General features: G+C 47.3%; 1 protein-coding gene across 4 annotated transcripts in view; it reads right to left on the bottom strand.

Annotated features, from left to right (window-relative positions):
- CEP290 (centrosomal protein 290) overlaps positions 1-25,771 on the bottom strand; it is a 1,516,454-nt gene that overhangs the window by 1,292,697 nt on the left and 197,986 nt on the right. For all 4 annotated transcript variants that reach the window (XM_085653911.1, XM_085653913.1, XM_085653912.1 and 1 more), the window contains exons 10-11: positions 16,643-16,732; positions 16,424-16,546 (exon numbers count right to left, since the gene is read on the bottom strand). In XM_085653911.1, coding sequence (XP_085510037.1) covers positions 16,424-16,546; positions 16,643-16,732 — 213 coding nt within the window. The remainder of the gene's footprint in view (positions 1-16,423; positions 16,547-16,642; positions 16,733-25,771) is intronic.

The following is a 25,771-nucleotide window of genomic DNA, read 5'->3' as shown; positions in this document are numbered from 1 at the left end:
TGTTGTCCTAGAGACCAGCTTGCTCACAGTGCCACCATAAGCCCCCCCCCTAAACTTAGATGGGTGGCAAATAGTTTTGGCAACCACAGAACATGACAACCCTGATCTCTCCCAGGGATCATGGTAACAGATCTAGAAACCTTTCGCTCAGTCACTAGGAGAAATATACAAGGAACACACAGTGGGACATTTTCAATTATGTATGTACCAAAGTGATTCTTGCATAAAATATATGTACTGTAATGATCAATAGACAGAAGAAGATGAAAGTGATTAGCAATATCAGAACAGTGAACAGGATGGATAGATGGACAGATAGATAGATATAGGATACTCCTACTCGGAATTCACAAACCTAAATGCCTAGGGTGAATGTGTGTACTCTGCCAGAAATCCCCCATCAGATGATCCAACCTCATTACCTGAAGGGAAAGAACTCGGGCCCCCGTCGTGGTCACGAATTAGACATCCCTTGCCGAGAGATCAGCGTGGTGCCTCGCAAATGACAGTAAGTGCTCTTCTGCCTCAAGCTGGAAATGCTTGTTTATTTATAACAGTAAGCATCCTTCCCCTAGGCCGAGATTCTACTTAGGCAGCCAGTGTTTATGTGCTATAGATAGCTGTGGCGCCGAATGGACAAAAACAAATAATCCCATGTGCACAATGTATGTACAGACCTTGTACATGATGTTCACAGTGTCACGATAGAGTTCTTGCGACGTTGATTTTGTAAACAAGTATAGTTTCAAGGAAACAAATCCGCACTGTCAAGGACGCAAATGTGTGTCAAAAGTCATAGTGTGAGATGGAGGCAACTTAGGAAAAGACTAGTGTGTATGTAAAATGGCAGTTTCCTTCCAAGCCTAACCATGACACAAAACAGCTTCAGCATCTCCAGAGACCCAACACCTCCTGGCACAGGACCAAAGATCCCATAATGCCCTCCTAGTTGCAGTCATTTTTCCATGAGAACTTGCATCAGCCTCCTCCTGATTGACATAAGGAAAGCCTTCAGGCCCAGATGAATGACATATAGCGCCAACAGGTTGGGGGGGAAGCAGGCCCTCTACTGAAGATCAGATCACCACCTCTCCCAAGTGACCCCTCCAAAACCCACTAATAATGTATCCATCACCATCATCAGCTCTATGTGGGGATGGGACAGCGGCCTGTCACAGGACAGATTGTGATTGGCCAGCCAACAATACAGATTGTGAGACATCCCCCTTGAGACCTGGACAGTGTTGGAAAGAAGGTCACCCGACAGAGTTGGCATGGAGGATGCATGAGGTTTAGAGGCCAAGAAGCCTCAGCGCCACCCTTATCTGGATTCACCCTGAAACTTTGGGATCACAGCTTAAATGTCCCGGATTCACTGTGGTAGAGGAGAAGGTTTTAACTCACTGTGTCTAGGATCGCCCCAATGAATGGAAACCTCTGTGATGGAATCAGGTGTGACTTCACCTTGTCCAAGGTGAACGCCATTAAAATTAGGAGACATGTTGTCATTCGTAGAGTCTGCCTTCAGTAGCTAGTCACCAAAGTACAGGAATATAGTAACTTCCTACTTCTGATGATAAGCAATTGCAACCACCTTTACGTTTGTGAGCACCTGCGTGGCAACAGCGAAGCAGAAGGGGAGCACAGCAAACTGAATTTGCCCCTGACCCACCTTCAGCTACAAGTAATGCCTGTGGGGCTGCAGGACAGGCATAAGACAATATGAGTCCAGCATGTCCAAAGATATCATCCAGTCTACCCAGTACGCGCAAGCCAGAACCTGAGCCAATGTGAGCATTTTTAATTTTTCAGGATTTGGAGGCCCACCTCCTTTTTCAGGATAAATCAGCAACAGGAACAACAATCCCGCTTTTCTCATAGTCTTGTAACTGCTCTATGGCACACTTGGAAAGCAACAGGAGAACCTACTGTAGCAGAACAGACGAATGCTGCTCCTAAATTTGTTCTGGCTTGGGGAGGACGTTGGGAGGAGAGAAATGGTAGGGCGTAGCAATTTTTTAACAATGTGCTAGACCCACGTTTTCGAGATGATGGGTGACCAACCCAAGAAGTGCTGGATCTCGCTCCCCCAATGGATGAGCATTCCCCGAGGCAAAACTAAAGAGGCTTGATGGCTGTTGTGGCAGGGCAAAAGGTGTTGGAGGACTTGTGACCCTGCTAGCTAGTACACTGCCTGGAGGTTGTGTATCCATGTTGCCGAAATGACTGGGCTGTCTACTGCATCACTGGACTAGTGGGAAATTTTCCTTCATAGGTCAACAGCTCAAAGCGGTCAGCCATAGCTCTGCTGTCTTTAAAGCATTCCAAAGTGGAGTCCGCCTTTTCTCAGAAAATGCGAGATCAATCAAAATGGATAACCATTAGTGATGCCAGTACATTACCATAGAATTGTGTTTTCCTTTTCCAGGTGTGTCTATGAAGCATAATACTGGCCCTGCCAATGAAGACTGTGGTATAAAAGTAAACAAGGATAACTTACTTAGTTGTGACCTGCCAGTTATGGATCATCCGAGCCAGAGAGTCCCTAAAATCCTCTGGGACTGCTGCAAGATGTTGGTCATAATGTTCTAAGGGGCATGTGTATCAGGCATACAGACTGTGTTTACAGATTACAGTTACACGCTGGCAAAAGGAAACATCCAAAGCATCAAATCTTTAGGATGTTCTAGGGGATCCGTACAAATTAATTAGGGTTTACATTTCTGGCTGCAGCCTGTATAATGAGACACTCCAGAGTGGGGTGCTTGGTGAAAAAAGCCAAGTCATTGGGCACAGGTCGACTAGAGGTTAGGCAAGAACAGGGTTTCAACCAGGTTACCATCAAAGTATCTGTGAAGACATCAGTAAATGGAAGCAAGGCTCATATGTTGCTGGCCCAGGTTAAAAAAAATTCTGTCAAAACACTTGTAGGACTCAATGGAGGGTAGCTGTCATTCTAGCAAGTTGGCTGCCCTCTGCACCACTACTGCATATGACACAATTTCTTCTGTTGGTGGATTATGTGGGCAGTCAAGCTCTGTCTTATAGGTATAGGAGATATCAAGCCCACTTCAGTTTTGTAAGTCAAGGTATAAGGCAGATTCAGCATAATGAGGGAGGATCATGCCACCCCCTAACCATCTTCAGTATCCTGAGGTGCACCCTAATCTGGCACAGCATAAGTGTCAGACAAAAAAGAAAATTAAGCCTCTGCTGATAGTTGCAATGTGGTAGAGGCACAGAGTTAGTATCATGGTACACGACAACTAGTTACGCTTTTGTAGTTTTGTAGCATGACATTGGTCAAGCTCAAGCCGACATTGGATTAGGATTCAACTTAAGTGTTGGCGTGGGATCATAGACTGGAGCCTGCGGCCTTTGGGACTGGCTTAGATGTTGGAGGGACTAGAGTGGAAGTCTGTACCACAGTTGGTCTGGACCTGGTAACGAAACTCAAGGAGACAGACGGCCCCAGGGAGGAACCCGCCAGCAGTAATCAGACTAGAGGTCCCTGTGGTTCATACTGAAGTTTTGCAGCATGGCCTCTTTGAAGTTCTCGATCTGCTGTGGGGCACGTCACGACCAACTGAGGAATCGGTTCCGTGGCCGGTGACATAGAGGGAGTATGACTTACATCTTCAAGCCCTTGCACCGTCTCTTTTGAGTCAGAGTGACAGGATGAGGTCCTGCTTCACTTTGTCATGCGTGCGTTTGGACTTGAACTGCAAATTGCCCTAAGATTTTGAGTGGAAAATGGAGTAGTTGCGACAATAGCCATGGGCCACGTCTTGGTGTGGTATCTGTGCAAAGAAGGCAACTTATTTTTGTGAATCGAGACATGTAACATCATCTCCTGGTCCTGAACCATCTCTGTTGCATTAGGGCACATTTATCAAACAATTCTGAGTCCTGCCCGAAGCCCAGGTACCAAAGACACAACTTGTGCAGGTCCGTGGCATACATCTGCTCCCCCACTCACAACACAGCTTGAATCTTGTCATTTTCAGTGGGGCATTGTTCTCTAACACAATGTAAGAACGTTTTTTTGGAGCTGTTGGAAGACAAACAAAGTTGGAAGCGGAGATTTGGATCCGCATCAGAAGGAGAACAAATAAATAGACTGACTTCTCCGTCACTTTCTGGGCAGTATGGAGCCTATGTGGCATCGTATGATGGCACTCATCGGTATGCAGCAGCACTATTCTCTGGATCCAGTCTTATACCCGAAGGGTATTCTAAAATGAGGAATCTGCAGTTAGAAGTTTCCAACAAAAGGAAAATATTACATACCTGTAGTCCTGGTTCTGCATCGTAGGAATCTTCATTGAAGCCATAAGAACTTGAATAATTTCTAGCTGCCTGAGCAGACCCTGAACACATTTTTACATAGATATTCTTCCATGGTTCAGCATTGTAGAATAGCTTTACACCAGAAATTTTGTAAAAACGTCCAATGGAAGTCTATAACAGATGCCATTTTTCCAGAATACTAAAAATGTTGTAATAAGATGCTTAACTTTCTAGAGTTCCAACATCTGTCATGTAGAACTCCATTTAACATTGTGTGCATGAAGGTAAAAATGCAGCTTGATAGGCTACATTAACGTGACCCCTTAGGGACCTGGGAGGCACCCCTTCCCACAATGTCTTGTATTGTTTGACAATTAAAGTCTACAAGACACCCTCAAACTACCTAGCTCAAAAACGACCGGTGAGGATGGGAGGTTGTTTAGGACTTCAATAAATATATTTACGATGTAGAGGCAGGGATACTGGTATGTAACCTTTGATTCTGCATCGTAGGATCTTCATTGGTAGTCGTGAAGGCTTGAGTGGACTAGCAAGCTAAAAGAAAATACATATTGCAGCTGATATGTCAAAGAAGTAACTTCGCTAACAGGAATTTATAAGACTGTAGCATAAATGCTACTTTCTATTTAACTCGTTCCGTGCTCATGACGGAACCACGCCGTCATGAGCCACGGTTGCCGTGTGCTCATGACGGAGTGGTTCCGTCATGCTGCGGCCGTTGGCGGCCGCGCCGCCCACGCGGCGCTATTTCCCCGCCTGTGCGGGCGATTAGCGCCGTGGGCAGAGTCATGACGGAACCACTCCGTCATGAGCACAGCCCAACCGTGGCTCATGATGGAGTGGCTCCGTCATGATAACCGCGCCACCGCGCTGCCCCCCCGCACCCCCCAGCGCTGCGGCGGAATTTCCGCCGCAGCGAAGGGGTTAAAGAGGTTTCTTGACAATTTTAGCATCAGCTCAAGTATCTGTATCTAAATAGTAGCGTCTAATGCAATGACCTCCATGTTGCTGCTTTTCAGAAGTCAGAAATTGTAACGTGCCTAAGCCAGGTTGTGGTTGCAGCCTTACCTCTTGAGGAATCAGCTTTGGGTTTGCCAGAAAGAGGCTGCTTAGAGAGCTGGTAGCTTTGAGAGATAAACGCTACTATTTATCTGACAATAGATTGCGAAGTGGGTAGACCTTGTCTAATATGATCATAGTTTACAAATAACTGTTCAGTCTTTCTAACATCTTCAGTTTTATCTCAATAAAAATGAAGTACCTGTTTGAATCTAGAGATTAAAGAGTTCTCTCAGCGGGAGTAGATGGGTTAGGAAAGAAAGTAGGAAGTGTAATACACTGATTTATGTGAAAATCAGATAGTACCTTCGTAAAATGCAGGGGTGACTTCTTAAGACTACCATATTGTCATGAAAAACTGTAAAATGTTCTACTGCTGAGAGGGCCTGCAACTCACTAACTGTTCTCGCTGTTGTTATTGCTACTGAGAGAGCAGTTTTCCATAGATGTTGTTATAAAGTAGATTTAGGTATAGGTTCAAAGGGCAGAGGCTTATTAGTTTTGATAAAACCAACTTCAATCCCATGGAGGTGATGGTCTTTTTATTCAGGGAAAAACATGCAGGCCTTCAAGGAAGTCTTTGACAACCTGAATCATAAAGAAGGATATCTGTTGTGGTGATATCCTGTAAGCTGTAATACCAGCCAAATGAACCTTTATCAATATAATTTGACACTTAGATTTTGTGAGATAAACCAATATTACATTGTGCTGGCCAGTAAAAGGGTCATGACCATAGTTTTGATACTAGATGCAAAATCTTATCCACTTTAAGGCATAACCGGACCTACTGGAAGGACACATGAATTCTGTTACAATGTTCTTGCAGTGGGGTTAGATTTAAATGCCAAGTTCAAAGTTTAAATCAGGGTCATATGTTGTATTTGGCCCTTAAGGCTGGATAAACAATCTCGTACGGATTGTAATCCTATATGATGTAACACGGACATTTCTAGAAGGTCTAGGTACCCCCATTGTCTTGGCCAATCTGATGCTATTAGAATCACTTTTGTTTTTCCTTTCTATAGTTTTAATATTAGTGGGATGGGTGGAAAGGCATAGGACAAATGGAGTTGATCAACTGAAAAAGGGCACTGACCATCACGCCTGGTTCTTGTACTTAGGATGCGGAGTTTCTGCATTTTTTTGTTTTGAGCTGTTTGGAATAAGTCTAATGTTGGAGTATCACATTCTTTTAAAATATCTTGTATAAAATAGTTGTTGAGTACCCATTTGTAATTTTCTTCATAATGATCTGCTTATACGTTTGGTACTCCGGTATATAAATAGCTGTGAGCGTGAGACCTCTTGCTAGAACCCAATGGCACATCATTTCAGCTTGTAAAGACATATGGCTTGACCTTGCTCTCCCAGTTTGTTGGTGTGGTCTGTTTGAATCATCACTTTCATTGAGAAGGATGTTAAAAAGGCGTTGAGGTCTAAATGCGCTGCCTTCATTTCAAGATGATTTATGTGATAAGTTCTTTCTTCAGCCACATGCCCTGAATTGTCAGATGTTCCACATGTGCTTCCCATCCTGTTAGAGAAGCACGAGAGACAATAGTTTGGGTGCAATTCTATTTGTGAAATGGAACTCCCAATAGTAAGTTTTGTGTTCTGCACCTCTATGCAAGATAATTTTCAGCACCAAATGTCAACTGCATTGTCCTTCTTAAGACCATTGGCCTTTGAGACATTGGTGAAGAGGTCTCATAAGTAGCCTTGGGACTGGGACTATAAATATGTAAGATACCAAGGATCCTAGGAGTGATGCCACGTTGCGGACGTTGGGTTGTCGGCATCTTCCAGAGCTGCACATTTCTTTTGAATGGATGATACTCTCTTTTCCAAAGGTATACACATTTTCAAAAAGTATATCTTTGCTCCAAGATATACTAAACACCGCACTGGTTTTTCAGTGGATTTTGTAATTGATCTGGAGGACCATCTTGGTCATTAACTTAGCTGTGGTCCTGAAGTCCTGTGCTGCCTTCAAACGAGAATCTGCTTTGATCAACAAGTCGTCGATGAATGGATAAAAACAATCTTGTTCTTCCTTAGATGAGCTACAACTACTGCCATGGATTTTGAGAAAGTTCAAGGTGCTGATTTGAGACAATAAGTTAGTAAGCCTACTGATAATGAATGTATCCTACTAGGGATCTGGGATATTTTCTGCGGAGATATAAAACCGGAATGTGAAAAAGAGTCCTGCAAATCTATAGCACAAAACCAATCTGCTCTTCTTATGTGAGGGCAGATTCGAAGAGGAGTCAACATTCAAATGTTTTCCTTAGTGATAAATTGGTTTATGAACTCCCAAAATTGTTTAGGTAAGCTTTTTCCTTAGTTATCAAAAGTATCTCGGTTTTTGCGTTGGTTTGATGGAAGTTTTTTATCGCCTGCTTTTGTAGTAAGAGCTGTGTTTCGTTTTACAGATCGGATAGATCACATTTCGATGATGGTTTTGGTGAATGGTGAGGTGGGATGCTTTTGAATCAAATTGAGTATGCCTCTTGAATTATGACTACCTTGGGCAGGAATGTCCCTTTTGTCCGGAAAACCAGTGTATTCAGAAATAATAATGTTTATAGTGGAACTACTAACAACGCTTGGAGTTCACTCATTCGTGTGTCCAATGTTATGGCAATGAAGAATGCTGTTTTAAGGGTAAGCAAACAAAGAGGACAACTGTGCATTGGTTCGAAGGGCATACACATAAGGTAGGTGAGTACCAAATTAAGGTCCCAGTGCGGCATAATAAACTGTGTTGGTGGGAACATGTGGACAAGCCCGTTGAGAAAACACATCACACCAGGCGACTTGACAATGGATGGCTGATCGGGGTAACGTAATATGGCAGAAAGGTAAATTTTAACTCTTGCCACACCAATGTCTTGCTAGGCTAAAGATAGAAAACATCTGCTAACTGTGCATTCAGTGGTTGGAGATGTTCGGAGGAACACAAGACAGCAAACTTTTCCCAAGGGACTGAGTAAACAGACTTGGCAGCTGGACAGCTCACTTTCAAGATGGCACCAATCACTTTGGGAGGCTGAAGGCCATCAAATGTCACGGCCCAGTCTCCATACATGTAGGTATAAGTTGTGCAGGCTCTGGTAGAGAACTGAACACTGCTGCTGTAAGAGGAAGTCCTCCCGAAGGGGCAGGCGAATCAGAAGACATGTGCTCATGGCTAGAAGTTCTGGGTACCACATTCTCCTTCCTCAGTCCCGTGCCACTACAATGACTTGTGCCCGTTCTTTCCTGATGTTTTTCAACACTCTGGGCAGGAAAGGAAAGGACAGAAAGGTGTACAGGAGTCCCGATGCCCAATGCTGGCAGAAGGAGTCTCTGAGGAGAGATTGTCTTGGAAACTCCAAAGCGCAAACATTTGGACACTGCGAGCTCTCTGTGGTGGTAAATAGATCGCGCAAGAGTTCTCCCCATTGATGGAAGATGCCCTAAGTCACCTCTGAGTATCACTATCAGTGGAGATTCGCTAGGCAGGGCGGCTGTGTTTGTCTGCACTGACGTTTAAATATCCTGCAAGGTGCTGGGCAATCAGGAAATAAATGCCCTGATTGATCACTCACTTCCTGGGACGTAAGGTCCTGTGGCACAGAAACCACACCCCACACTGCTCTCTTTGTTGCAATACCACATGACAGTTGTGATGTCCATGAGAATCTGCACTTGTTCTCCTGTGATGGTTGAGAGGAATGCTTTTAGTGCCAAGCTAATCATTTGCAACTCATACAAGTTGATGAGCATGCAAGCCTCTGCTGCAGAACAGAGTCCTCGAATCTTCACCTCTCCCACATAACCTCCCCTACCCAGCAGTGATGCATCCATTACGACTGATCAGGTGAGGTAGGGAGAGGGGCCTGCCGCGGGGTCAAACACAATCAAGCAGCCACCACTGCAGATCTTTCGAGGTGTCCTATAAAGGGAGCTTCTTTTTCTGGCCCCTAATAAATAAGCAGCCTATTAAACAGTGCTACATTACATGTCGGCAGCAACCGGTTCAGATTTTTCACGGTGTCCCTAATTAAGGTAGCTTCTTTTTTGGGCCCTTAAAACCATGAGGCCTATTAAACGGTACTATTTTACATGTAGTTTCACAAGGTCATTGCAGGGTTCCTCCATGGAAAACAGAGCTACAGGCTGCAGCATGAGGCCCACTCGGACTCTCTGCAAGAGTGAAGAACAAGTTACTTACCTTCGGTAACGATGTATCTGTAAGAAACATTAGTTAGTTAGATTCCTCACCTTAGAATATCCCCAGGCGTCAGACTGGATCCGGAAGATTTTTCGTCAGCAATACCCCTTGCGCGTCGCTAGGCGTCGTCTGCGGCTCCGCGTCCGTCGTCGGCGTCGTTCGCCGGAATGACGTCGTCGGAGTACTTAGACGACGCCCTCGCGCGCTGACGTCAGTTCTTGTGCATAGCTTTCCGCGCCAGGAACGCAGAGCCATGCAAAGACCGACACTGGTGCCAAAAATAAAATCTAGGGGCCTGAAAAGGATAATCTTAACCCTAGATGTCAGTTCGCAGAACGGGGAGGATGGGTGGGTCGGTGAGGAATCTAACTAACTAATCTTTCTTACAGAAACATCGTTACCGAAGGTAAGTAACTTATTCATCTGAAAAAAACACGTTAGTTAGATTCCTCACCTTAGAATAGATACCCAAGCAATACCATCCCCGGTGGTGGGTCTGCGAACCAAGATCACACCAGAAAGTCCTGGAGGACAGAACGGCCAAAGAAGCCATCCCTCCGGACTTGGCTGTCAAGGCAATAATGCCTGGCAAACGTGTGTAGCGAAGCCCACGTCGCCGCCTGACAGATGTCCTGCAAAGGGACACCCCGTCCCAAAGCAGTAGTAGCCGCTGTGGCCCGAGTAGAATGGGCGCGCAGCCCAACAGGAGGGTCCTTTTTTGCCAAGGAATAACAAATTTTGATGCACAAAACGACCCACCGAGAGATGGTCCGTTTGTGCACAGCTTTCCCCTTCTTAGCACCCACGTATCCAACGAAAAGTTGGTCGTCCACCCGGAACTGCTTTGTGCGGTCCAGATAAAAGGAGAGCGCACGTTTTGGGTCCAGACGGTGGAGCCTCTCTTCCTCTTTGGAAGGATGCGGAGGCGGAAAGAAGGTGGGCAAGGTGACAGACTGCCCAAGATGAAATGGAGTCACCACTTTCGGAAGAAAGGAGGGCCGAGGCCGAAGGACAACCTTGTCCGGATGAACAGAGAGAAAAGGAGGCTTTGAAGATAAAGCCTGGAGCTCACTCACCAGTCTAGCCGAGGTGATGGCTACCAGAAAAGCAGTCTTAAGCGTCAGCAGACGAAGAGGACAATTATGAAGAGGCTCAAAAGGAGCGCACATTAGAAATGTGAGAACAAGATTCAAGTCCCACTGAGGCATTACAAAAGGGACAGGAGGGAACGTGTGAGTAATGCCTTTTAGAAAGCGTGTAACTACAGGGGACTTGAAAAGAGAAGGCTGATCAGGAAGCCGCAAGAAGGCAGAGATGGCAGCAAGATAACCTTTCAGGGTGCCCAGGGCAGAGCCCTGCCGGGCCAAAGAAAGAAGAAACAGTAGAACCTCAGAAAGAGGGGCGGAAAGGGGATCCACAGCCTTTGCTGTGCACCATGCCACAAATTTGTTCCACCGGCAGGCGTATACAGTCTTTGTGGAGGGACGCCTGGCTGCCAGAATGATATCACAGACTTCAGGAGGCAAGTCAAATGACATCAACTGCCGCCGCTCAATCTCCACGCATGGAGGTGGAGGCTGGACAGGTTCGGGTGGAGGACCGTCCCCTGCTGCCGCGACAGAAGATCCTCCCGAAGGGGCAGACGCATCGGAGGATCGGTCAACATACTGAGTAGCTCGGGATACCAGTACCTTCGTGCCCAGTCCGGAGCCACCAAGATGACTTGGGCCCGGTCGCGCCTGATCTTCTTCAGCACTCTGGGCAGAAGTGGTATAGGCGGAAAGGCATACAACAGACCGCAACTCCACTCGTGACGAAAAGCGTCGCCGAGCGAGTGCCGCCTTGGAAATTCCAACGCGCAGAACTGCTGACATTGCGCGTTCTCTTCGGTGGCGAATAGATCTAACCAAGGCTCTCCCCACTGCTGAAAGAGACCTTGCGCCACTTCGGAGTTCAGACGCCATTCGTGATCCATCATGCACCGGCGGCTGAGTTCGTCTGCTCTGGCGTTCAGAGAGCCCGCCAGATGTTGAACCACTAGGGTGACGCCCTGGTGTTCCAGCCATGTCCAGAGGCGCAGAGCCTCCTGACAAAGGGTCCACGACCCCACCCCGCCCTGTCTGTTGCAATACCACATGGCGGTGGTGTTGTCCGTGAACACCTGCACGACACTTCCCCTGACAGAGGGAAGGAAGGCTTTCAGTGCAAGTCGGATCGCTCTCAACTCCAACAGGTTGATGTGGAGACGAGACTCCGCCGGAGACCAGAGGCCTCTGATCTCCGCCTCTCCCACATGGCCACCCCATCCCAGGAGGGATGCATCCGTCACTACGACATGCTCCGGTTGGGGAAGGGAGAGGCTCTTGCCCTTGACCCAATCGCGGTCCGTGAGCCACCACTGCAACTGCTGTGCAGTGCCCTCCGAGATCAAGACATGGTCGGACAGGTTGCCGTGATGCTGGGCCCACTGAAACTTCAGGTCCCACTGCAGAGCCCGCATGCGCCGCCTGGCGTGATGCACTAGTAGGATGCAGGAGGCCATCAGCCCCAGAAGCCGCAACACTAGCCTGACCGAAACCCAGGATAGAGGCCGAAAGATGGGAATCAGGGCCTGTATATCCCGGACCCGCTGTTCCGGTGGATGGACCCGGAACTGCGCCGAATCGAGAACCGCTCCGATGAAGAGGAGCTTCTGAGAGGGACTCAGGTGTGACTTCGGCACGTTGATGGAAAATCCCAGCAAATGCAGGAGATCCGCCGTAGTCTGGAGGTGGGAGACGACTGTCTGGGGCGAGCCCGCCTTCAACAACCAGTCGTCGAGATAGGGGAAGACTGGAACCCCTGATCTGCGCATATGAGCTGCGACCACCGCCATCGCTTTCGTGAACACCCGAGGGGCACTGGTGAGGCCGAAGGGGAGCACGGTAAACTGAAAGTGCTCTTGGCCCACCGTGAACCGCAGGTAACGCCGGTGGGCCGGCAGGACGGGGATGTGGAAATATGCGTCCTGCAAGTCCAACGCTACCATCCAGTCTCCGGGGTCTAGGGCAGCTAGAACCTGAGCCAAAGTTAACATCTTGAACCTTTCCTTCCGGAGGAAGGCATTGACGTTCCGGAGGTCCAAGATAGGGCGTAGGCCCCCTTTGCCCTTCTTGAGAACCAGAAAGTAGTGGGAATAACAACCACGACCTACTTCTGGGCTCGGAACGCGCTCGACGGCCCCCTTGGCCAAGAGGGCCGAAACTTCCTCGTGGAGAAGATTCAAATGATCCCCCGAGATACGGTGGTGCTGCGGTGGCATGGCTGGAGGGGTCGTCTCGAAGGGGAGGGAGTAGCCCCTTCGGACGATTTGCAGCACCCACCTGTCCGATGTGATGGACCGCCAGTGGAGCAGGTGATGGCGAACTTTGCCGCCCACTGGCGTGGAATGGGCCTGAAAGCTCGGACTAGGAAGGCTTTGAGGCGGATGCTGCCGGGGTGGATGTGGACTGACCTCGTCGTCCTCCAGAACCGCCTCGGCGGAAACCACGTCCGCGACCGTGCGCAGGTTGGTTCTGCGGCTGGTGGCCAGGCGCACGTGAGGAGGCACCCCTTCCTTGGCCACGAAAGGGGCGAAAGGCGGAAGTTTGCGACCGCGGGGCCGAGAGGCCCAAGGACTTGGCCGTAGCCCGGGAGTCCTTAAAGCGATTCGGCGCACTGTCCGCTTTCTCGCCAAAAAGGCGAGTGCCATCAAAGGGCATGTCCATGAGAGTGCTCTGGACATCGCCCGAAAATGACGTGGACCGCAGCCAGGCGTGACGTCTAAGCGCCACTGTGGTAGAAATGGCCCTACCCAGCGAGTCCGTAGTGTCAAGCCCACATCGGATAGCATGTCGCGCTGCATCCGTCCCATCGGCCAGAGCCTGGGTAAGTCGTGTCCGGACCTCCTCCGGACACAGGGGCAGCACGTCCTCCACCGCATCCCACAGAGAGTGGGAATAACGGTCCAAGAGACAGGCGGTGTTCAAAGACCGCAGGCCCAAACTAAGGGAGGAGAACAGCTTCTTGCCAAACTGTTCCAGTCTCTTGGAATCCCGGTCCGGCGGGGCGGTCGGGAAGGAGGATTGGGAGGTAGAGGCCTGGATAACCAGGCTCTCGGGGGTAGGGTGTTGGGACAGAAAACTGGGGTCGCCCGGAGCAGGGCGGTGGCGCCTGGCGACGTTCCTGTCCACAGGAGGAACTGTGGAGGGCTTGGACCAGGTGCCCTGCAGAACGTCAATGAGGGCCTCATTGAATTGCAGCAGAGGCTCAGTGGAGCTTGCTGCAGACTGAAGCACCTCAGTGAGGACGTTAGTTCTCACAGCCACGGCAGGTAGTTCGAGCCCAAGGGCTGCGGCCGCCTTGCGCAGCACCACAGAGAAAGCAGCGCCCTCCTCCGAAGCCACAGTCAGAGGAGAGACGAATCCAGTGTCCAGAGAGGTATCCAGGCCACTGCCCTCCCCCAGTTCATCTGCCCAGTCCTGTGACATTTGAGCCTGAAGGGCCATAGGATCCTCGGATCCCTCCCAGTTGTCCCCATCATCCGATTCCTGGTATACAGGAGGAAGGAACGGAGCCGGGTGATAGACATAATGTGTCTCCAGCGGCGCCGAACGCGGCGTCCATCGATGCCGTATCGGTGCCGGGCCCGGAGTGGGGCTGAACTGGGGCTCGACGTCGAGCGGAGTCGACGTCGGCGTCGGGGGTGGTATCGGTGTCGACGGCGGCAGAGGAGGCGTTACGAGGTCGACCGGCGTCGGCGGGGACTCGGGAACGGGTCCCTCGGGTGCTTGCGGCGTAGAGGCCGGAGCCGTCAACGGCGCCGGGGCCGGAGCCGCCGGCAGGCAAGGCAGCCCAGTCGGGTCCGCGGGGCCCGAAGGCGCGCCAGCGGGCGTCGACGGCGGAGCCAGGCTCCTCATGGCCGAGAGGAAGGCACTGACTTCCGCCGGCGTCGCGTCAGTCCCAGGGACCGGTGGGTATGGGGACTTGCGCGGCGCCTGCGGCTCCGCCGGAGCCGCGGGGGTGGAACCACCCTGATCCTCGGCCGAGTCGCGCGAGGGGAGTCCGAAGAGCGGTGTCGCGCGAGGGGAGTCCGAAGAGCGGTGTCGCCTCTTGGACTTCTTGGAATGCTTCGACTTACCCGAAGACTTGGATCCCGACGACCGATGGTGACGTCGGCTGCGGCTCCGCGACCGACCCTTGGACCTCCTCCTGGACCGGGATCGAGAGGCGCGCGGAGCCGAGTGGCGAATCTCGAGAAGCTTACGGGACCGCTCCCGTCTAGCCTTCGAGGTCAGGGCCTTGCAGTCCGAACACGACTCCGCGTCGTGGTCGAGGCCCAAGCAGTAAAGGCACCGGCGGTGATGGTCCGTAACCGACATCAAGCGGCTACAGTCAGCACAGGCTTTAAAACCAGGCATCCTACCGGCACAGGAGTTGAGACAAGATCAAAAAGGATCAAAAAAGTTAGTCAAAAATTGACTAAAGGAGTAGCTCTCCCGGATCTGCGCTTACTGGCGCGGAAAAAAGGAGAACTGACGTCAGCGCGCGAGGGCGGCGTCTAAGTACTCCGACGACGTCATTCCGGCGCACGACGCCGACAACGGACGCGGAGCCGCAGACGACGCCTAGCGACGCGCAAGGGGTATTGCTGACGAAAAATCTTCCGGATCCAGTCTGACGCCTGGGGATATTCTAAGGTGAGGAATCTAACTAACGTGTTTCTTTCAGATCTCAGAAGTACCATGGGAAAGAAGGGAGCACTGGCCTCCATCTGTCTGTTCAGTAGCGCACTAAGAAGGTGGTATTAGACCTGCCATCAGTTAGCAACCCCTGTAGCTCAAAGTAAACAGTTTCCAGCACAGAGAATAGGGAGCACACAGGAACAAGAGTGGGGAGGGAAAGCTTATTGTCAATGTGCATACTTGCTTTATAGTTTAGCTTCCCATTCTGACATATTGTATTTTGCACTTCAGGGCAGTTTAGTCAACACGATGTACTTTACATACTCACACAACTTCTTATCTGACACTGTTGTGGTGTTGCACATTCTGGGACAATGTAGAAACTGACTTTCTGTAAGTTTTGTAGTGGGATACAGGCAGCATTTGTAACCTAATGGACAACTGCAATATCTAATGCCTGTACCTCTACAATAAGTAAGCTTCACAAGACCTAAAACCCTGATAATCCTCACTTACACCCAGAACAGACTTCTGACAGTGGGAAACCTGGCGCCAGAATGAGCAGCACCGACATTATAGGAGATGTTTTTTGCCATATCTATGCAGCACCCCTTGTAGGCTGACATATTCAGCAAACTATTATAAGCAGCACAAAAGTGAAAACTTACCTTTACCTGGCATTGGAACAGAGGTACATCCTATCACAAAATATCAGTAATAAATCATTAAACTGACCTATGTACAGTAAAAAAAAAAATACTCAATAAGCATAAAGTACCTCATGAAACATAGCATAAAGCTGAGTATAATGCTTCCAAAATTCTGTTTTCTAAATTTCAAGGATTCAGTAAAAGATGTGGTCTATTTGCTCAACTGTGGACTATGAAACCATGAGAACAAAGTTCTAAAATTGTCTTCTGCACTTGATCATACCATGACCATCAGGTTTATTTGGTTATCTTCCAAAATTTGTAGTACTTAGAAATAGGCAACACGCCAACAGTAAGCTCTGCTTAACTTGAAATGTGTGTTGTTCTCAATTTGTTACCTTTTCTTCTTTTTGAGTACAGTAATTTGAATGGTAGACTACTGTACAAGCCACCCAAAGACATCACATGTCAACGGTTACCTGTTGAAGAGCCATAACATTGCCTTTATCAGCATCAAGTTGGGCAGTTTTGAGTTTTTCTCTCAGGTCATGCAACGTCTGTTGGTACTCAATGATTTCATCATCCTTGGAAACCAAGATTCTCTGAAAAATAAATATTAATATAAATGTTTTACACATACTACAATTACTTTCTGTACAATAATTAGATCAGAGTAAAAACTAAATTGAATTCTATACCTTCCACTCCTCCACTTTGGTGTTCACGGCTGCAATAACTGGATCATCCTCCTCATTCTTAGCCTTGATATGTTCAGTTAGCTCAAGCACCTGTGATAAATGAACAGGAACATACACAGTCACTAGAACACAAAATACAGACCCTATTAAGTACAGATATGATCAAATCAGGAATAATCCTGAATTATATTTTTTAAACCATTTATCATAAAATGTCTTTTTTTATTGACTTTGCTATTTAAACAGGAAATAAAGCCCAAAAGGTCAACATCGATCCAAATAATGGCAAAGAAAAATACAAAGGTCTGCACATACATACCCCTCCTCCATCTCCTCTAACTCGACAGCCATGAATTGAACAGAAGAGAAATCTACAGATAATAGTTAATGTCCCACAATCACCCCGCCACCCACAATCCGTAAACATCTTGATTTCATCATCCATCAATGGACATATTGCTCAAACAGGTTCCAATTTGATATCCCAGTAATCCGCCCATACTTGAAGTATCTTGGGGTGCTTCTGAGGGCAACTTCTTGCTTTATATACTGCCACCTCCAACCCCATACAATGGTCTATACCATTTTTCCACTCTGCCAAAGATGGAGGGGCTGAAGCCTTCCACTCCTGTGCTATATCCCGCTTCTCTTGGGTCAGGCCTAGGTATGAGAGAGACAATCAATATCTATTACTACCTAAATCGTTGGTGCATAGCAGCAGGGTGAGTTTTGGATCAAAGGGGATCGACAACGCAGGATTCCACCTAGACAGGCTGTCATCACACACCAGTATTTAAGTAGAGTTGGGCAACTCCACACCATGTGAGAAAATGTGCTCTCCTCTGTACCACATTGGAGATAGTTCTGGGATGCTATCACATCCATGCGCCAGAGCCTATGTTGTATAAAGTATATTCTGTGAAGATAATTAAGCTGAATTAGAGTGGGGCTGCTACCACAGCGGACCCCAGTGAGTCCGTCCAGTCCTCGTTTTCAAGAACCCCCATCATCTGCCTCGCATGCAGCTCTGGGGGTCTGAAAAACGTCAGATTGATTGGATAGGATTGTTTGGTATATCTGTACAACCTTGTGGCCCCCCAGGTCATCCATCAGTACTTTGCCCTCCAATTAAATTAATTTGTGTAGAGCCGCAATGTGTGCTACATAAGGGGTCAGAGCACTGAGGAGTTGGAGACACCTATTGACCTGGCTACAATTAAGTTCATATTCTGTTTGTAGTTTGGAACGACTTGGACTGTCCCATTCATTGCACCCACCAGTGTAGAAGTTCCAATGAGATCCCACTTATTCAAACCCTCCACTGTGGTTACCTGAGAAAGTTGGCTACTGCGACAAATAGGCGTCCATTCCATCAATTTGTTCCACTACCCCTTCTGTTGGAAGGAGGAGCACCACAAATTAAACACCACCCTCATCACTGGGGAAAGACTCTTTATATCGCCACCACCAAACAGTAAGAAAGGATATGCAGGTCTCTCATTGCCCACCTCTCAGATTCATAGCCAGGGTCCCCCTGAATACTATACCACCAGTCATTGATAGTCAATAGATGTGTTGCACAATAGTATGACTCGATGTCCACTGCTGCGATTCCCCCACAGTAGGTGGACTGGAAACAGTTACTCAATGCAATACGTGGGGTCCCCCGTCCCAAAGGAAGGCAGTGAAGATAGTGTTCCATGATAAACCATCATCTGAACATTACATTTCTTGGTGTAAATTACTTCAGCCAGCACACAGACCATCTCGCATTTGGTGAAAGTCCCTTACAAAGGCTTTAACCACTAAAATGGCCTTTCTCTAAGAAATTACTGATATTCAAAGCTTTGGTTTTCTGGATAAAAAGTTATACTTTATGTTCCAGTTTCAACTTTGAAGGCAGGTGTGGCCAGCTTCCACTGATGCAGCTTATTCTTCTCTGAGATTCTCACTAGCCTATGATTGAATACAGAATCCAGCATCACACCGAAATCCACAGGCATACAGTCAGGCACTGCAGTGTGCTGGTACTTGTGCCACATGCAGAGATGCCAAGGTATACAGTGAGTCTCAAGAATGAGTTTCTGCAGTTGACCCAGACAGAACACAACGTTGTCTCCTTGAATAAGGAACCACAAAGTGGTGTGGTGACCACGCCCAAATCACTTGAAAATATGATCTACGCACCAGGCCATGCAGTATTAATCTGTAAATGGTGGCATGACTCCCCTGCCCTCTTGAACCACCATATTGGAGGCACCATCTTCCCACTATGGCTCACAGTGTGATGGTCAGCCCACATATGCCTGCTGCACTGTGGCACAGAAAAGGTTGCAATTCTTTTGCATCTTACAAGGGAAAGTATGTCCTGGGGTAATCTCCGAATCCATCGGCACCACAGTAACCTTAAGTGATGATAATTCTGCCCCCAACAGTGATTTTGGTGGCGAAGTAATCTTCGTCGAGGTGGTTGCTGTCGACAGTTGTAGCTACGTCGATAAAGGTGGGCTCCTAGTCGACGACGGTGTCAACGTCATCGACGGTGTCTCTGTCGGCGCTGACGTCTTGGCTGACAACTTCCTCATCGACTGTGGTGTCTACGTCCACTCTGATTTCTCTGTCGACGACGACAACATTCTTGTCAACAACAACGACATTCTTGTCGACGGTAACTTCTCCGTCGACAGTCTCATTTTTAAAAACAGCAACAAAATCTTCGTTGGCGATGCCAAAGGGATAGTCGTCGAAATCGGAGCCCGAGTGTCCGAAGATAGAGATGTCGTCGATGGTGAGAGGGCCATGGAGAAAGATGTCAATGTTCCTGAGGTGCATCCCCTAGTCATCAAGGGAGTCGATGAACCCTTCTTAGATGGCAGAGAGCTCAACGATGGCTCTGAAGAAGGTTTCTTAAAAATCTATTTTAGCCCTGGAGGTGGAGGTTTGGGCTCTGATACAGTCTTTGAAGGCTGATCCCTCCTGTGAGACCCTTTTTTGCTCTCTGTGGAAACATCCTGAGAGGATTTTTTGGCACATTCAGTATGTGGTTCTTTATCAGAGTGTGAAACGTCCCTTTCCGTTTTGAGGGAAGTTCTTGAGGAGGTAGAATGCTCACTCTCCAAGTCTTACACGGGATCAGAGCTGGTTTTCATCTTCTGAAACCAAATGAAAAGCTGTCCTTCACGGTCTCGGAGTGTCTTGCTTGAGAAGGTACGACAAATGTTGCAGTCTGACGCCATTTGGGCTGGATATAAGCAGTATATGCACTCTTTGTGAGGGTCTTCCATATATAGCCTCTTCTTTAAACAGGTAGCATACTCTCTGAAGAGAGCCTTTCTTGCATTGTCTGACATGACTCAGACAGAGCTGGTGGCAAAACAACAGATATAAAAAGTAGAATATATATCTACTTGAAATATAAATGAAATAAAGTAACTTTCCTGATGGATTAAGTCCAGAAATCTTCTTTAGATGTGAGAAAGCTGAGCAGAGCTCAGAGGAGACTCCCTAGCACAACGTATGGTAGAAAATCTGAGGTACTGAGCTTCTCTCTGCAGGGTTGTAGAAGGTGATTCATGCTGATTGGATAAGGCAAAGTTTGGTCTCTTTTTTTAATAAGGACTATGATAGGTTAATAAACTAAGGGGCCTAGGCCTTTTTTTATCTTTACCTATCAGTCTACTACTATATACCACTACTACTTTAAGGTACTGGGCACTCCCATCATAACGACCGGGAATGATTCAAGCATGTGAATCTATGAAAGTTCCAATACTTGATTAATGTAAGCTCCCAATCTCACCAAGAAGTACAAGCAGGTGCCTCACTAAACTCAGTTAAGAACACACACAGTGTATGGAATTTTTATTTCTTAATAGGACTGTGTACAGCTCTAGAAACCTATTTGGTATCTGTTTAAAATGTTTATTTAATTTGTCATATCAGCTACCCAATTGAGGTTAGTCCTGGGCCTTGAGAACATGAAACTAATGCTTGACTCCTTAGTTATAAAATATTGTTATTGATTGAAGAGTGCCCTTGAAGACTCTAGCAGTAACATGTTTAGTAGGGAATGGTCAGAATACATGAGTTCCATCAATGAACAACTGATTTGGTGGAATACAACGGATCGGTGTAACGTTAAAGAGAGAAGCCCTTTCAAAATGATTATCAGGCATTTAGAAAACGTAAAAGAGCACCCTTTGTTATTGAAACTGACACCACATAAACCCCACGATTCTAGTTAACAGATAGATCTAAAAAGAATAGTCAAACATAAAGTTTACAAATGTTATTTCTAATTGCTCTCAATAGCATAAATCAGAGCTGCTTGTGTGTGTGATTGCAAAGACAAATGTTGGCTCTGTGAACAGTTCCCCTATCTGCAGTTGAGACACGCCCTAAGACGCCATGTGCCAGAGGGGGAAAAACTGCCTGCGCAGGAGGTGCCAGGGCTTACCAGTTGGAAACACGACATGGACTTATGCCAACTCACAGAGAAGGTGGTGTATGAGAGTAGAGGCTGCGCCAAGAAATGGGAAAAAATCTGGACTGCATAGGGGAAATATAGGACTTAGCTAAGAAGTAAGGACATAAGCGAGGAACTTACAGACGTTCCATAAGAAAAGAGCCATGGGCTATACTAGAGATGACTCCCGCAAATGTGTTGCATGGTACCTCGTGTACTGAATGCTGTTAAAATAATAATATTAATTGATCATTGATTGTAATGATGAATCAAATACTTGTTTCAATAAAAAGATTGTAAAAATAATAATAATGTTGGCACTGTGAAGGCAAACTAAAATCAATATCGCACCTAGTATATATTTATCCTATGGTTAAAGCAGTTAAGTCGAGTTTCCACAAGTATGGAACATTTACAATTAAAGTAGCTGTAAAACTATATGTCTGCCACAGTCTGGTTGGCAGACTTACCAAATCGATTTATGTCTTATTAAATTTGATGAGAACACAGACAGGGTTGCATATTATACTGGCACATTGATAACAAAGTGTAAGTTACGTTGTGGTGTATTTTTTGTTGAATTTATTTTAATTGCAGGACTCGTATCCAATCAGAATTTATGTAGTTGGACTCTTCAGAAACAGTTTTGTTTCACGTTTTTCCATATAGAACTGTGAATGCAAGATTTAGCTCATTTGCAGTGCTCTTGGAGGATTGGTGAGCTGCTTTTCCCTCGGCAATATACCAGACCATGCCCTGTCTTGCAGCTGCCGGTCATTATTCCGGCGCAGGAGCACAAGAGGAGCTAAGGAGTCAAGGAACAGGGCAAGCCTACTGGCAGCCAACAGCACAGAGGCTTTCTCCTGCTGGTGGAAAAGTGGGCTCCCTGGGTTCTACAGGCCTGGGTAACACTCCACAAACTCCTTGCCGCAAGATCGGGACTGGCTGAGGCCGAGGCTTTTGTGCTGCAGTCGGCATCTGGTCTATCGCCGGCCCCACCCTCCTGTCCTCTGCTTCACTCCTGCTTCCTGGGCTCCCAACTGGGCATTGTCCCCTCCCTTTCGATCGGCCTCAACCCCCAGAGTGGACACTGCTTGTACACAGGTGCAGATAAGTTCCATTGGGGCATACCGTGCGGCTGTTAGAGCAGGGAGCGTGCTCGGGAGAGTCGGAGACTCAAAATACTTTGCTTGTCTGTTATTAAAATCGAGCTTTTGACCCATCTCAAGCACCACGGACAACTTGGTTGCTCTCTCTATGATTCTATGCCTGTTTTGTGGATTTTACAAAGGCTTTAGACTACGTAAATAGAAATCATCTCTGGAGAAAGCTGGCTGGCAGAATTATCACCCCCAAAAGCTGTTAATTCAATTATTATAATCCAATACATAGGCAAAAGTCAAACTTGGCCTAGACCATGGGCTGTGGTAAAAATATCAACTAAGAGGGGCTTGAATCAAGGATGAGTCCTTGCCCCAGCGCTTATTAATATTTTCATTTCAGATTTATTCACACACCTGGACTCAGCCAAATCCCATCCGTCGAGCCAAGGGTCAATGCCAGGTCATTTCAATATGCGGATGAAGCCCTTATGAATCGGAATGGAATAGGATAGCAGAGGTTATTAAACAATCTACATACCTACTGCATTGAAAAAGAAATATCTTTCAATCTCATAAAAACACAGGTTGTGGCTTTTGGAAGTAAAATTACCAAGATAGAAAAGCTGGTCCCTGGGTAGAAACCCTGGATATAGTAGCACAAGTTATAAATATCTTGCGGTCCGGCCGCAAGATCGTTTGGCTCATCGTCGGCACCAAAACTCAATAAAGCAGAGGATCGCTTATTTGATTGCAGCGTTCCAGTCCCTGCAATGCAAACTGCATAGCCCAACTCTGCCCCCACTTCTAACAGTCATAAAGGCTAAGCTCATTCCAACCATAAGTTTGGGAATAGAAGCTTTTCCTGGAAAATTCGGCCCTTTATGAATACTGCACAAAGCAAAGTTTTGTTTTACCTCCCACAAACTGCATATGCGTCTCAGATCCGATTGGAATTTGGCCTAATCAATCAAGGGCTAGAACATAAACGTTCAATACTCAAGTATATGTCTTTATTGAGGAAGGAAGACCAGGTAAAGCTGCGATCTCATATATGGAAAGAAACACAAATAGGCCTCCTGACAAAACGAAATAGCTGGGGGCTGGCCTCTTGAGTCTGCACTGAAGGACCTAAATGCAACACAGATGTTGGAACAGGCCCTACCCCACAACTCCTTTAAAACAACTTTGAATAAATAAATATATAGGATTTCATGGAGCAGAGATAAACAAACTTTCTGCAAAATATATTATCTATTAACGCCTACAAACATCCCTTTCCGCAGAACTACTTAACAGTCTTACTTAAATGCTTCTATAAAACTAAGTTGTTCGACTTACGATTTGGGCTGTTCTCAACAACTGACTGCCTTCCAAAATGGCATCCGAGGCCTTTCATAACTAAGTGCAGACTTTGCCATGAACAAGAATAATCCCTGATTTACACCTTATCGATATGCCCCGTTTTACTAAGTGAATGTAAGACTTTGCTGCGGAACATATTAAAACAATAAGGTATCAGATCATGACACCATGCACTGCTCTTTTGCATAAAAGCAACTGCATCTTTTTATAATATTTATGCTGAAAGAAAATAGGTTGCTGATAGTTGAGGGAGGGGGGGGGGGGGGGGGGGGGGGAAGGAGGTCAATGGTCGCTTAGATTTTAGTAAAATAAAAAACCGAGCCAGTAGTACCGGTTCACTATAGGTTTCAAATCTGCACTTTATAGCGTGGTTTGCACTTACATCTTTGCACTCTGTTTCAGAAACACTGCCGCTGGAGGCGCAGGACTAAAATGGTAATCAAGCAGCAGAACGACTCTACATGATTTTAGATTTTTTGTCGCCCTTCTTGTCAAACATTTTTTCTTATAAGCTTAAGGCCCATGTAATTTCTATTTTATCTTTTTAACAGTGATGACAGATTATTAGGTAGATCTGTAAAAACAATTTATGATTTTTACTAATTGAAATAAACATACTTTGGACTATGTAGTTGTGAATAATGATATTTAAGTTTATATAGGACTTTTACATATCCTTTAACGTTTGGGCAACTGGGATTACCCGATAGGATATCAAGGTACATATTTTTACTATTTTGTTTTGACATATTCTAGGTGCTTTAATTGCATGTGTTTTAAGTAATCTTCGATACATTTTACTGACTTAAAAATGCTGTGAAGAGAGGACTAAAGCCTGCAACTCATTCCATTCAGGTGGCACAGCAGCCACAACAGTAGTAGCTTATAAACTCTTTGGGAACTATTTCCAAATGGCTTTGTCTTCTAGACACAACGGTATCCCCCTGATGTTCTCACGGACACAGAGCTGCAAGGGCTTAGAAGGTGGCACTGTAGGATGTGCTGTAAAGAGCTCAGGTAAGGCCCACAAAGAATCCTGCCCTGCCTTGTGGCATCCGCTGCTAGGACGCCAGATATGATGTGTGCGGCTTCCCCCTTGATGGCTGCCATACTCACAGGAGTTCTTGCCTGTCCTCACCTGCCTTCTGCTCTGCCTGGACTTGGACAGCGGGTCACGGCGCTTGAGTTGGGCGGGGAGGCACCGTGGTGCCGCACAGCTGACTGCATCCACCCTAACCCACACGGAGGACCACTGCCGCGGTATACTGGCGAGACGAGCAGGGGCACACGAGTTTCGAGGCGCATCCCCCCTCCCCCCGACAAGATCGGTTGAAGGACAGGGCTGCAGCGGCGAGACGTGACCTTGAGCCTCAGTCCCGTGTGATCACGGTGGCTGGAGACGTGTGACCTCGGTCACAGGCTGACCAGGTTCGGTGGCAGCAGGAGAAGCCCTAGAGCCTTTGGCCCTGCGCGACTGCAACAGCCAAGGGAAAATAATTATTGCAACCCCGGAGGGGTTCCTCGCCACGATGGCAGCCCAAGGAGAGAGCGCCCCTCACCCCATGGGGGCACACCCCGATCGGAGCTGGCTGGCCTGGACATTTTCATTGACTGCTGCTGCACTAATGATCTGTGACCGGCAACAAAGCTCTACATGGTGACCCCCACCTGTCTGCACAGTCCCACCAGAGTGTGCTTTTCTCTAATCTGAGGTGGCGAAGACCCCAATAGAACAGACCTTTTATAAGGAGGATACAAGACTGTGAGTAATACAGGGGGGATAGATGCAAGGGCCCTGGGCGGTTGCCCATGCTCACACTGATATGCAGAGCTGTTGTTGGGTAGTGAGAGGCAGGACGTGAACTACCCACCACCTGCCTCTAAAGGTCTCCTAAGACATAAAATCTAGATAAAACCAGCTAGTTGAGGCTTCCCTCCCTGGAGTGGTGGTGCTGCTGCACAGAGCTCTGTGCTGCTAATTACAAGAGACGTGGGGCAGTGCATTGACTCGGTGCCTGGACCCGGCCCTACTCGGTCTGGGTGGAGCTTTTCCAGGGTACCTCGCCCTTGCTCTGCCTGTTTACTTACAACTACATGTCTTAGTCTGAGACGAGCAAGGCTGATGGATATGGTTTGCCCTAAGGTCGCAGAGCCTCCTCCTCAGAAGTCCATCATGGCCATGTTGGGGGTAGCGCCGTC

This window comes from Triturus cristatus, chromosome 4_1 (assembly GCF_964204655.1).
Source record: "Triturus cristatus chromosome 4_1, aTriCri1.1, whole genome shotgun sequence".
NCBI classification, from domain to species: Eukaryota; Metazoa; Chordata; class Amphibia; order Caudata; family Salamandridae; genus Triturus; species Triturus cristatus.
This window is presented reverse-complemented; position numbering and strand designations above follow the sequence as displayed.